Source organism: Mus caroli, unplaced genomic scaffold, assembly GCF_978045245.1.
Source record: "Mus caroli unplaced genomic scaffold, Mus_caroli_1 scaffold_13, whole genome shotgun sequence".
Taxonomy (NCBI): domain Eukaryota; kingdom Metazoa; phylum Chordata; class Mammalia; order Rodentia; family Muridae; genus Mus; species Mus caroli.
This window is the reverse complement of record NW_028227268.1, coordinates 53,142,061-53,155,404: the sequence shown is the minus strand read 5'-3', so window position 1 is coordinate 53,155,404 and position 13,344 is coordinate 53,142,061. Positions and strand designations below refer to the sequence as shown.

The window sequence follows — 13,344 nt, the reverse complement described above, 5'->3', positions numbered from 1 at the left end:
GGGATTACAGGCATTCACCACCACTCCTTTTTTTTTTTTTTTTTTTAATGTTTATTGCAAATGCTGGCTTTTAGAAATAACCTTTTTCACTCTAAAGGTGGTAATCATTGCAAAAAATAAATTTTAGAAAGTTAAAAATAGACAAAAAATGATTAATCATTTTCTACATTTTAATTTTAATACATGCAATTGTAGGAGATATTTATATTTCCTTCCAGATTTATTTTCCCTCTCTTCAACAAATGTTAAGCACTTATGGGCTAGGACCTGTGCACATTGCTGGGGATAATACAGTAGCCAACAGATCTCCTGTCCTCAAAAGGCTTACAGTCTACTACTTGGTTATTCTATTTCACTAGAGATCTAAGCTGTGACATTCTATGTAGTTTCAAGAAACAAACTCCAAGTGCGCTGGTTTACCAGGTCTGTGATTCCAACAATTGCTAGGCTAAGGAAGTAACATTGTTGGGAGTTTGCGACCAGCCTGGACGTCACAGTTCCAGGCTAGCCTGGGCCACAGAGTGAGACTCTGTCTCAAAAACAACAAAAACAAAACCGCAGAAGAACAAAACTCTAAATAATAAGTAGAAGGACATTTCGGGTGGGTCTAAGGCGCTATGCTCAGCCTCCAAGTCTCACTTCAACGTCTTCCCAGAAACAAGATTCTTACAAGAGCCAAGCGCTATCAAGCTTAAGAGTACCTGCAGCATTTGGCAAAAATGACCGGAGGGTCCTCAAGGAAAAGGTTCAGGAGGGGGTAAATGGTACGTGGCATCTAGGAAAATGACTAGGGTCCCGACGCTTGTGAAAACGATGAATGTCCACAGAAAAAGACGGTCCACAACCATGGCCACAAACTGCCAGTCCTCCTTCAGCTAAGGGTAGACAGAAAAATTAATTAATTAAAAAAACAAACTCCAGGTCCGGAGTTCTGGGAAGCCCACCCCTTTCAGTTTTCTGCCAAGGTCTTGTTACTTGGAATGTGAGAAAAAGATAAGTAGCGCAAAAGTCAGGCTCCAGCTAGATATGAAAGCAAGGAACCAGTCGGAAAGCAGGAAGGACAAACCAAGCACACTTCCAATCAGAAACGGAAGGGCCTTGCTAAGGGCGGAGCTTAAAGTTAGGGGTGGAGCCGAGGTCCAGGAGCCCACAGGCTCCAGACTCTTTGGACTTACTGCGTCGTGGTCCTCCTGTTCCTGAAGCTGTCGGGCCATGTAGCTGATTGAGGAAATGACCTCTCGTAGCTCCTGAGGCAGACCTACAGCCCGGGTTGGACCATCGATAAATCGTCGCAGGTCCGGGGCAGATGATTCAGGCTGAAACCTGTGTGTGTAGGGTGGGGACTGTTTGACCACACCCTGGGTTCAAAGAGAATGTGAAGTTCCCGTTGACCTGTCGACCCTGCTCCAGCTGCCGATCCTCCAACAACCTTCCGTACCTGGGAGAGACCTTCCGTATCTCCCCAGCAGCCCTGACCTCTCCAGACTATTGCCAAGTTTCTGGCTCTTTAAACTTTTAAATGCCACCTTTTCACAATGCAAGCACAGACAAGGTTCCTACAACTCCCATGATATGCTAGGCCACATTACCTTCCACTGTCTTCTGGGAGCTGTAACTCTCCCTTGCCCAAGTGATTGACTAGTGTAGGTCTTTTTTTGTTGTTGTTTTTGTTTTGTTTTGGTTTTTTGTTTGTTTTATTTTTCGAGACAGGATTTCTCTGTATAGCCCTGGCTGTTCTGGAACTCACTTTGTAGACAAGGCTGGCCTCGAACTCAGAAATCCGCCTGCCTCTGCCTCCTGAGTGCTGGGATTAAAGGCGTGCGCCACCACGCCCAGCGACTAGTGTAGGTCTTACCTGTTAAGTTTAGGGAAAAGAAAATCACTTGGAGGCTTCCGGATGAAATATTCATCAGTTCCTCTGCCCCAGCCACTTCTTGGAGAAAGAGAGTGATGTGGTTCAGGTAGTTGGTCTCTCTCGGGTTTGGGCCTCTTCAGACCCAGGTATGGAGGGAGCTTGTGAATGAAGATCTATACAGTAGAAGTGACATATTACAGAGGGCTTTAATGCTTTCAATCACAAAGGAAGCAGCTAAGTATTCCCACTCCAGATGTCCCTTCCTGTGCATGCGCACTCACGGTACTCCTGAGCTACATTGGCAGAACCTCAACTGCACAGCTTTAGGGCTGGACACATAGATGGCTCAGCAGTTAAGAGCACTGACTACTCTTCCAGAGAACCCTGGTTTCCAGGGCCACATGGTGGCTCACAACCATCTGTAAGTCTCAGGCACATAGGTAGTACACTTATGCATATACAAAACAAACATTCATTCATGTAAACATACACACACACACACATATATATATATATACACATACATATATATATATATATATATATATATATAATCACACCACACACACAATGTATTTACTATTTACACTTTTAAAAAGAGCTCTTTACAGAGATAAAGTTTGGAGCTGTGAAGAAAGGATGGACCATCTAAAGACTGCCATATCCAAGGATCCATCCCATAATCAGCTTCCAAACGCTGACACCATTGCATACACTAGCAAGATTTTGCTGAAAGGACCCAGATATAGCTGTCTCTTGTGAGACAATGCCGGGGCCTAGCAAACACAGAAGTGGATGCTCACAGTCAGCTATTGGATGGATCACAGGGCCCCCAGTGGAGGAGCTAGAGAAAGTACCCAAGGAGCTAAAGGGAACTGCAACCCCATAGGTGGAACATTATTATGAACTAACCAGTACCCCAGAGCTCTTGACTCTAGCTGCATTTGTATCAAAAGATGGCCTAGGGCTGGTGAGATGGCTCAGTGGGTAAGAGCACCCGACTGCTCTTCCGAAGGTCCAGAGTTCAAATCCCAGCAACCACATGGTGGCTCACAACCATCTGTAAAGAGATCTGGCGCCCTCTTCTGGAGTGTCTGAAGACAGCTACAGTGTACTTACATATAATAAATATAATCTTAAAAAAATACATATAATAAATAAATACATATAATAAATAAATCTTAAAAAAAAAAAAAAAAGATGGCCTAGTCGGCCATCACTGGAAAGAGAGGCCCATTGGACTTGCCAATTTTATATGCCCCAGTACAGGGGAATGCCAGGGCCAAGGGGTGGGGGTGGATGGGTGGGGGACTGGGGGGGGAGTGTATTGGGGACTTTTTGGATAGCATTGGAAATGTAATTGAGGAAAATACCTAATTAAAAAAAAAAAAAGAGCTCTTTTAGGTCAGATTTGGTGCCTCACAACTTTAATCCCAGCACTTGGGAGACAAAAGGCAGGTGGATCTCTGGTCTACAGAGCAAGTTCCAGGACAGTCAAGACTACACAGAGAATCTCTGTCTCAGAAAGTTAAAAAAAAAAAAAAAGTCTTCAACAGGCTGGGAGGCATCCTGATTTTTCGGGTCCAAAGTCTTCTACCCTGATGGCATCTAAACCTGAGAATGTTTCCTTGGGCCTCCAAATGAGCCACACGGGTGAAGAACATGGTAGATCTATGAAATGATGAGCGTGGGAAGGGAAAATAACTGTGCAGTGCTTTACCACCCAGCAGGCTCGGCCCTTCACCATGCCAGCCGCAGCTCTCCTTAAGCTCCGAACGCCAAGTCCAGCTTGGCAGAAGGCAGGGGCAGCATCTGGACACAAACCCAAGTGCAAGGATGCCTTTCCTCCCTTCTTTTATTCTTTCTGTCATTTGCAGACAGGATCTTACTATGTAGCCCAGGCTAGCCTCATCTTCTCCCACACCTGACTGACTATAAGGTCAGGAATTGAGACAGATCAGATGTGGGGAGCTCTCCTACCTGGCGGACCCAAAAGGGCATTTGGTGGGTGTGGGGTGAGCGATGATGCAGGTTGAGGACCACAACACTAAGGATAACGGAGAAGGTGACAAGGACCATGGTAAACATGAGGTACTTGATAATGATGGGCACCGCCAGGGAGGTCTCAGGCACTTTGTCAGCCAACAGCAGCAAGAACACAGTGAGCGTCAGCAGGGCAAAGATGGAGAGCCCCATCTTCTCTCCTGAGAGGCAGTGAAGGCAGAGGATTAGTTTTTTGTTATATATATACACATACATACACACACACACACACATATACATACACACACACACATACACACACACACACATATATACATATATATATATATATAGAGAGAGAGAGAGAGAATTTATTTATTTATTTATTTATTTATTTATTTATTTATTTATTTATTTCATTGAGACAAGGACTTCCTGTGTAGCCCTGGCTCTTCTGGGATTTGCTGTGTAGACCAGGCTGGCCTCAAACTCAGAATTCCTCCTGCCTCTGCCTCCCAAATGCTGGGATTAGAGGCGCGCACCGACGCCACCAGAAGGATTCGTCTTTATCAGAAGGACATCTCTATGGCATAATCAAAGGTCAGGTCTCCAACCTAGGGGTAGGCTTTTGGAAAAGCCATTTGTATGCAAATCTCTCTGACCCCGTTGTTCCTCCAGCTCAGACTTCCTCTGAACGTCAGGCTTACATTCATTTTGTTGTTGCTGACTATCTAACAGACATCACAAACCTAACATGTCTACAAACAAATTCCCTCATTAACAAAACTGTTCTAGTTAGGCCTGGCACAGTTCTGTATCCCAACTGCTCTCAAGGCTGAGACAGAAGGGTTGCAAATTCAAAGCCTGCTTCTGGGCTACAGAATAAATTCAAGGTCAACCTGGACTGCCTAGGCAAACAGGGCTGGGTGAGGCTGAGAATCCAAATAAACTGATGCGATGCTAGTCTTGCTTGCTTGCTTAGGACTCTGGATCCAATTCTCATTACCAGAAATTTTTTTTTTTTGAAAGGAAGTTGGGATGTAGCTTCCATTATGTTATTATCTTACTAGTGTAAAGTAAATTAGGTCTAGCATGGCATTGCACCCATCCTAACACTTTGGTGATAGAGGCAGGAAGATCATGAGTTCAATGCTAGCTAGCCTCAGCTACATATGGAGTTCAAGGCTAACCTGGGCTACATGAAACTGTCTGGAAATGAGACAAACACACAGACATACAGACACACACAGAGACACAGACACACAGACACACACAGGAAAGGCTGCTGTTTCTATGGTCTGTACACCTCTGTCATTTCTAACTTGATCCCCTTTCCTTTCTCCTTTACTTTTTAAAATTATGTTTGGTTTTCCTCTTTTTAAAAATTTTTAAAAGATATATTTATTATTATACATAAGTACACTGTAGCTGTCTTTCAGACGCGCCAGAAGAGGGCATCAGATCTCATTACCGATGGTTGTGAGCCACCATGTAGTTGCTGGGATTTGAACGCAGGACCTTTGGAAGGACTGACTATGTATTTCAGATTGGCCTCAAATTTAAGATGATCCTCCTGCCTCAGTCGCCCAAGTATTGGATTATATTATGCACCCCCATGCCTACCTTTGTCTCTATCATTTTGAACCTCTCTATTTTGCCAATGTAGGTGACGGCCTCTCATTGGAGGGCCATTGTGCTTGCAATCTCTCCTACCTGGCACGTTCTTCGACCAGAAACCCAAGGGCTATTCCCTACCCACTTAAAGCCAAATACTTGCTTTTTGTTGAGGCATTTGCTAACACCAGGTTTTACTCATATTAAATTCTTCTATTTTTATTTTGTGTATATGTTTGTGCACACATATGCATGTGTACACATATGGCAGAGCAAGAGCCATGCCCAGAGGACAGTTTTCAAGAGTCATTTCTCTTTCCTCATGTGGGGATCAAACTCAGGTCATCTGGCTTAGCAGCAAGTACCTTTCCCATTTTGGTTTTTGAATGGTCTCAGGTAGCCCTGACTCTCATTGGAATGTACTGTAGTAGTCCAGGCTGGCTTCAAATCCACTGAGATTTGCCTCCCACATTAAAGATGTGTACCACCATCCCCAATTTTTATTTATTTATTCACCCCTTTTTATTCTTTGGGGCTAGGGACCAAACTCAGGGATGCTGTGGGTTTTTAAAAAATATTTATTTTATTATTATATGTAAGCACACTATAGGTGTCTTCAGACACAACAGAAGAGGGTGTCCGATCTCTTTAAGGATGGTTGTGAGCCACCATGTGGTTGCTGGGATTTGAACTCAGGACCTTCAGAAGAGCAGTCAGTGCACTTAACAGCTGAGACATCTCTCCAGCTCCAGGGATGCTGTTTTGAAATTGCAGCCTCTAAGGCTGAGGATGGAGTTCAGTTGGCAAGGTGCTTCCCCAACATACAGGGAGCCCTGGGCACAACCCCCAGCACCCCAGAAACTGGTGTGGTAATGCATGCCTGTGATTCTAGCTTCCCTGAGAGAGAGGCAGGAGGATCAGAAGTTAGAGGCTATCTTAGCTACGTGTGAGTTTTGGTTACTTGGGATACATCAGACCCTGTATCCAAAAAAGCCACAGAGTCCCTGGCCCTGTTCTCATTGGATGTTTTTGATCACATTTTAACTTATTTTGGGACTTGGGGTGGCACAAGTGCCATGGCACACACAGCCTGCAAGAGTGCATTCTCTCCCCGTGGCATGGAGACCCGAGGGATCAGACTGAGGTTATCAGACTTGGCGGCAAGTGCCTTAACCAGCTGAGCCATCTCTCTAGCTTGGTTTGATTTTTGAGACCAGATGTCACATACTCAGTCTGGCCTTGAGCTCACTGTGCTCAGAGCGTGACCTTGACTTTCTGATCCCCCTGTCCTCCCTCCCATCCCTGGCTCTAGGATTACAGGGTTTGCTACTGTGTCTGGTTTATTCTGCCATAAGGGTCAAAGGCTTCGTGCATGGGAGGCAAACACTACAGCTACCCCCCCCACCCCACCCCCAGCCCTTTTTTGAGATCGGATCTCACTCTGTAGCCTGCATACTCCCTGTGTAGTCTGGTAGCCTCAAACTCTTGCCTCAAACTCTCCGTTCTCTTATCTTTGAGTGCTAGTACAACAGGAGTCCACCCTCATTTAGTCTTTCCAAACTCCTTCCTGTTTTATTTTCCTCTTTAAAACTCATCCAGAGGGCTGGAGAAATGGCTCAATGGTTAAGAGCTCTGACTGCGCTCTTCCAGAGTTCCTGAGTTCAATTCTCAGCAACCACATGGTGGCTCACAACCATCTGTACTGAGATCTGATGCCCTCTTCTGGTGTGTGTCTGAAGATAGCTACAGTCTACTAGTATAAATAATAATAAATAAATTAATATTTTAAAAAAAAAACTCATCCAGAAGCTGGACGTGGTGGCATTCACCTTTAATCCCAGTACTCAGGATACAGAGGCAGGTGGATATCTGAGTTAAAGGTTAGCCTGGTCTATATAGTGAGTTCCAGGACAGCCAGGACCACACAGAGAAACTTTGTCTTGAAAAAATAAAACAACAAACAAACAAAAAAACTTGCTCTTTTGTAACCTATGATGGAGGACATCAGTTTATTGACAGGCTTCCCCACTAGAAGGAAGTCAGGGATTTTATTTACTTGTTTGCTGTCTGTTTATAAATGGGTTCTGGAGATTGAATTTGGGGCTTCATACATGCATACAAGGGAAACACTAAGCCAGCTAACCGACATCCCTGCCATGCCCTGCAGACCCCATTGCTAGGGATAGAATCCAGGACTTGGTGTGCAGTAGACTAGCTCTACAGATCTCCTCTAGTGCTCTACCACCACGGAGCAATAGTCTCAATCCAGTTATGTTGTTTTTATTCCCTGATACATTTTGAGTGCCCAGCATATCATAGGATTCCCACAGACAGAGTTGCATAAGTGAATAGACCAATCCCTGTAGCTTTTTCAAGAACAATATAGCAATTTGAAGAATCTAAAAATAAAACAGTATACAAAAGTGGCTGATTCTTCCTGTGTCATACAAGAGACCTTACAAACTTCATAAAAGCTACTGAAAGAAATAAGCTATACAGTTCACTCTATTTTAGGCCTGTAATACTAGGTTCCAAGATTGCCCTGTTCTAGAAGGAAGTGGTTGTATTTGTAAGTAGGTTCTTTTTTCTTTTTAACACCGTGTGTGTCTGTATGTGTGTGTGTGTGTGTGTGTGTGTGTGTGTGTGTGTGTTTGTGTACACAGAGCCTACTATAGAACACCGAGAGGTGTCCAAGAACAACTTAAGGGTTTCATATTAGACTCAGGCCCTCAAGCTTGGTCACAAGCATCTTAGCTACTGAGCCATCTTACAGGACCTGGGAATATGTTCTTGAACAGCATCCCTCTTCCTTTCTGGAGAGAGGACTGGATGTCATAAATGAGGAAAATGCAGGGGTCTGATTATTTGTTTTCATATTTGCTTGCTTTGTTTTTTGGAATGTTTTGAGACAGGGACTTGCTTATGAAACTCCAGGTAAGTTCATACTCATTTGCCTCAACCTGTTAGCAATTCTCCTGCATCAGCCTCCCAAGTGCAGAGGTCCTGACCTGAATGGGACGCCAGTGCAAATGACTTTCTCTCCCTCAGCCTCTGTACCCTTCTCTATAAAAGGAAATGACAATTTGGCATTTACCTGAAAGGTTATTGTAAAGATCAGAATTTACACATAGAATTCAATTGTATTACCTTCCAGCAATTGTTCACACGTAGCAAACACATTTCCATAGATCCAGCTAGGTACCAGGTATAGTTTTATTAACCTGGTCAATCTTCAGAATCATTTTATGCAGTAGAGACAGTGACTGTCCCATTTCCAGATCAGGAAACTCAGATACACAGTCATGATGGAACATGTTCAGGGTTACACCCTGTCGCTATATTGTACTTCCTTACAGAGAAAAGTCAGCTGTCATTTCCTACGGAGACAGCCAGAGAAGGCACCAGTTGGTGTCTGGAAGGTAGGAGGAAGGTGATTTGCTAGGAACGGGAAACACAAAAAGTTGGCTTAGCCTGGAATTTGGTTTGTCATAGACGTGGGAGCTCTGTGAATGGGAGGCTGGGACTCTAAAGGGAAGAGTGAAAATGTTACCGAGTGAAGAGAAGCTAGAAGTAGAGGGGATGCAGAGCCAGGACTTGGGTTTAATTGTGCATGGGGAGAACCTGGGCCTGTTGATAGCCAATCTGCGATGATTTGAGTTGGCAAAAAAAAAAAACAAAAAACAAAAAAAACAAAAAACCCCAAACCCTAACCTGGGGGCTGGAGAGATTGCTCAGTAGTTAAGAACACTTAGTGCTTGTCTAGATGAACTTCAGTGTGTTCATTTCACAAACTGGGGAAAAGGAGACGTCAAAAGGAACGACTTCATCAGACTAGCCTGTGGGCAAGTAGGGGATGGTCTCTTAATTGCTGGGTGATATAGAAGAGCCCAATCCACCATGGGACAGTGCCATTCCTGGGCAAGTGGTTCAGGACTGTATAAAGAAAGTAGCTGAGCAAGCCAGAGGAAGCAAGCCTGCAAGCAGAGTCCTTTCACCGTCTGTTTTTCAGTTCTTACTTTGAGCTCCAGCCTTGATGGTGAACTGTAACCTGTAAGCCAAATAAAACCCTTTCCTCCCATAAGTTGGTTTTGGCCAGTCTTTTATCGCAGCTACAAAAAAGAAAACTAGGCTAGTGCTGAAGTTCAGATCCCAGTACTATCTGCCTCAGGAGACTCAGGAATGCCTGGAACTCCAGCCTCTGTGTGTGTGTGTGTGTGTGTGTGTGTGTGTGTGTGTGTGTGTGTGATGTGTGGTGTGTGTGTGTATGGTGTGTATGTGGTGATGTGTGTGTGTGTGTGTGATATGTGTGTGATATGTGTGTGTGTGTGTATGCACAAATCTTTTTTTTTTTTCAAGTCAAAGTTTCTTTGTGTAGCCTTGGCTGTCCTGGAACTCGCTCTGTAGACCAGGCTGGCCTGGAACTCAGAGACCTGCCTGCCTCTGCCTTCAAGTGCTGGGATTAAAGGCATTGGCCATCACCACCCGCCTCATGTACAAATCTTAGAACGCCAAAGCAAACCTGAACTAAAAGGTGAGAAGGAAGATGATGGGATAACGCCACAGAGAGCCTGGAGCCCCTGCCCTTACCTGCATCTGGTGGGAGGTAGAAGACAAAGATGGCCAGGAGCGTGATGAGGATGCACGGGGCAATGACGTTGACCAGGTAGAAGAGAGGCTTCCGCCGAATAATGAGATAGAAGATAACTTCCTCACGATGCCCTTCCTTCCCGCCTCTCCGATCCCCTGGAAGTTGGATTAACCTAGAGGGTTTGTGGATAATCTCCCATTGGCCATTCTCTGGAGGAGGGAGACAGAATAAGTAAACCCAGGTGCGCCTGATATGGCAGTCTACCTCTAATAAACAAGCCTCAACTTCCATATTTGTTTAGTGTGTGTGTGTGTGTATGTGTGTGTGTGTGTGTACATGTCACAATGTGAATTCAAGGTTCAAGGACAACTTTTGGGAGTTCTCTCCTTCCACTGTAGATTCCCGGGACTGAATTCAGGCTGTCATGTTTACATTTCACGAGCTTCTACCACTGAGCTATCTCATCTTCCCTGTGTATGCTGCATCTATTTTTTGTTTGTCTGTTTTAAGAATCAGGGCATCTGAATGTAGTCTAGGCTGGCCCTGAATATACAGCAATACCCCTGCCTCACCCTGCCCCTCCAAGTGCTAGCATTAAAGGTCTGACTTACCACGCTTGGCTTCCTTTGCCATATTTGCAGTATTGATCATCATCCCCAAGATGCTGACCCCACCAGGTTCACTGAGCATCCATAAGAGAACCTGCCTCTCAGCCTTGGATGTGAGAACCACGTCCACTCACCAATGAAGGTCCCTTCATGAATGTAGACTTCCTGCCTCTCCTCTCCTTCAGGATCCAGGCCCGTCTTCAGGCTGACCTCAGAGCTGTCATAGCTGTAGGAACTAAACACCATGGTGCAGTTCTGCCAGTCAAAGGGGAAGTAGGTGACCTGGATGGAGGGGAAGACACTGGAGCTGCCAAAGACCTGGCAAGGAAGGACTGGGGGAGTTTAGAAGGTCACTGGTTACAAAGGAGAAGGGAATCAGAAATATGGCAGGCGACCTCTGAAGAAGGCAGAATCCCAAAGCAAGTATACAGGGTAGCGGAAAGTCAGGGCAGACAAACGAGGGGTTTGGGTCAGTAGGAATAGTGGCACTGGATTGGGAGTAGCTAGGGAGTGAGGAAGCCTGAGGACAGACAAAGCTTGAAAACCTGGATGCTGCAGCTGCTGCGGTACAGGCCAGGGGGTTGCCAGCGCACAGAACCCTCGAAGGATACCACGACATTGATGTCCAGGGCAACGTCGAAATTTCCGTCGTTGCTAAAGGGAAGAGATTTTTTTCATATGGGATCTGGATCTGTCCCCGGGAGACCCTGCCCCTTCCGAGATGGTACACACACACACACACACACACACACACACCATGGCTTACACTAATCCCCTCATGCCTCAACCCCGCCCAGGTTTTAGAAAGACCCTACTTGTTCAGCAGCACCACGTCAGGGAGCCAAACGGATTCAGCAGTGATGCGGAGAGAATCGATGCCATCGTGTTCTTCCGGGTCCCAGCTTAACCTGTAGTCGGTCCACTCCTAAGGAAGCAGAGGCTAAAGGGCTGTTCAGGCTAAAGGGCTGGGAGAGGCTTGAGGTGTCAGAAAGAATGCCAGGAAGAGGGGGCAAGGGGAGAAGCACAGGGCTGAGAAAAGGGGAAAAGGTTCTGGCTATGCCGTCACTGTCTGGGATTCACATCAACTGGTTTCCTCCCCCCAGTCCCGAGCCCTGGACCGAACTCTCTTTTTTCAGTCTCAAACAGAAGAAGGGGCCTAAAGAGATACCTCATTGGTTAAGGGCACTGGCTACTCTTCCAGAGGACCCAAATTGGATTCCGAGCACCTACATGGAAGGCCCAACCATCTGTAACTCTAGTTCCAGGAGAACAGGGGCCCTCTTCTGGCTTCCATGGACACCAGTTATGCATGTGGTTCACAGACATATGCAAGCAAAACACCCATTCACATAAAATAAAAATAGAATAATTTAAGAAATAACTGAAGAGATTGAACTAGCCACCCTAAAGTGATGTTCAACCTGCATGCAGTTCAGGATCTTTCAAGGATGGGAATTCAAATTAGTGATCCCCAAACTTGTGTCTTAAATTTGTTGATCGAAAATTTGTTTCAGTTATTATATGTGTACGTTGTGAGTTACTATTTAAAAAAAAAATCTTACTGGGATGAGGACTCCAGGAGATTAATATAAAGGAAACAGGGTGCCCTTCCCTAACTCACGGGGTCTCCATACCAGGTCTAAGTACACCTTTGTGCTCATTTCTTCATCCTTCTCGTTCTAGAATGGAAAAGTTAAAAGGCAGAGGTGAAATGAAGTGGGTGGAAACGAGGGTTCGGCGAGTTATTTTCTCCATGGAATCTCTAGTCCCTTTCTCTAAGTTGCACCTTCTTGGGTGCAAACTCCATCTCGTATCAATCTCGAAACACCAGACCCTGGTGCCTGCTTTCCTTTCTTTTACGTCCAGGTTAAGTCACGGGCCACGCCCGGCGTCTAATGGATACAACTCTGAATCTCCGCTCAGAGTTGTTTATTGACTACTTGGGCACCAAGCTCTGCTGGACTTTGCTAGAATATTACACGGCCCCGCCTCGAGGTCCTCCCCGTAGCAGGTCCTTCTGCCCCAGCTCCGCCTCAAAACCCGCCCACAGGCGAGTTAGCAGAACAGTATTCTGTACCTATCATAGAGGCCACGCCCACGAACTAGTTCATTGGTCTGATTTTTACCCAATCACCGCCAAAGGCTTGTCTGTCTCTTAGCATAACCCGCCCGCCCCCAGGCCGTCGATCTTCGGTGCAGCGTCTAAAGCCACGCCCCCGGTCGGTCCTGCCCATCGACTCCACCCGCAGTGCCGCTCTCACCAGGCTGATGAGTTGCGCCAGGGTGAGGCCGATGCTGACCCCGACGCGGTCTCCCACCTCCCGCGCCGGCCTCACCGAGCTATCATAGTTGGAGAAAAGTTTCTTAATCAGTTGGCCTTCGGCTTCCGACCCGCGGGCGCCTGACGAAGGAAAGCACTAAGTGACGCTCCCGGGGCTGGCCGTGACCACTGCTCGTCACTGCCTCTTGGAGACCCAAACTGACTTACCTGGGGCGAGGGGCGTCCCGAGTACCCCCAGAAGCAGAAGCAGCGCCCCTAAGGCCATGGCCCTGCCTCTTTCGCTCAGTGAAGTTTGTCCGGATAGCGGCCGAGGCCGTCAGGCCAGGGGAAGTGACGAGGCGCCCAGGAATGTGCACCTGTTGTCGGGGGACCAGACGCCAGCCCACCCGCCCCGCCCTCGGAACTTGGTGCCGCC

At 46.3% G+C, this 13,344-nt stretch overlaps 1 protein-coding gene across 2 annotated transcripts; it reads right to left on the bottom strand.

Moving 5' to 3' along the window:
• Nucleotides 1–207: 207 nt before the first annotated feature.
• On the bottom strand, nucleotides 208–13,286 carry Chrnb1 (cholinergic receptor nicotinic beta 1 subunit). 2 transcript variants are annotated; one of them, XM_021176985.2, is made up of 11 exons: nucleotides 13,137–13,286; nucleotides 12,910–13,049; nucleotides 12,283–12,327; nucleotides 11,464–11,573; nucleotides 11,194–11,302; nucleotides 10,783–10,930; nucleotides 10,040–10,249; nucleotides 3,836–4,059; nucleotides 1,856–2,028; nucleotides 1,176–1,323; nucleotides 208–875 (listed from the first exon to the last, which is right to left on the bottom strand). In XM_021176985.2, exons 1-11 carry the CDS (start codon nucleotides 13,192–13,194, stop codon nucleotides 735–737), a joined length of 1,506 nt encoding a protein of 501 aa, XP_021032644.1. In that variant the 5' UTR covers nucleotides 13,195–13,286; the 3' UTR covers nucleotides 208–734. The 2 variants fall into 2 exon arrangements, with proteins under 2 accessions (XP_021032644.1, XP_085685999.1); XM_085829873.1 differs by lacking the exons at nucleotides 208–875; nucleotides 1,176–1,323; nucleotides 1,856–2,028; nucleotides 3,836–4,059 and adding an exon at nucleotides 6,988–7,851.
• Nucleotides 13,287–13,344: the final 58 nt, after the last annotated feature.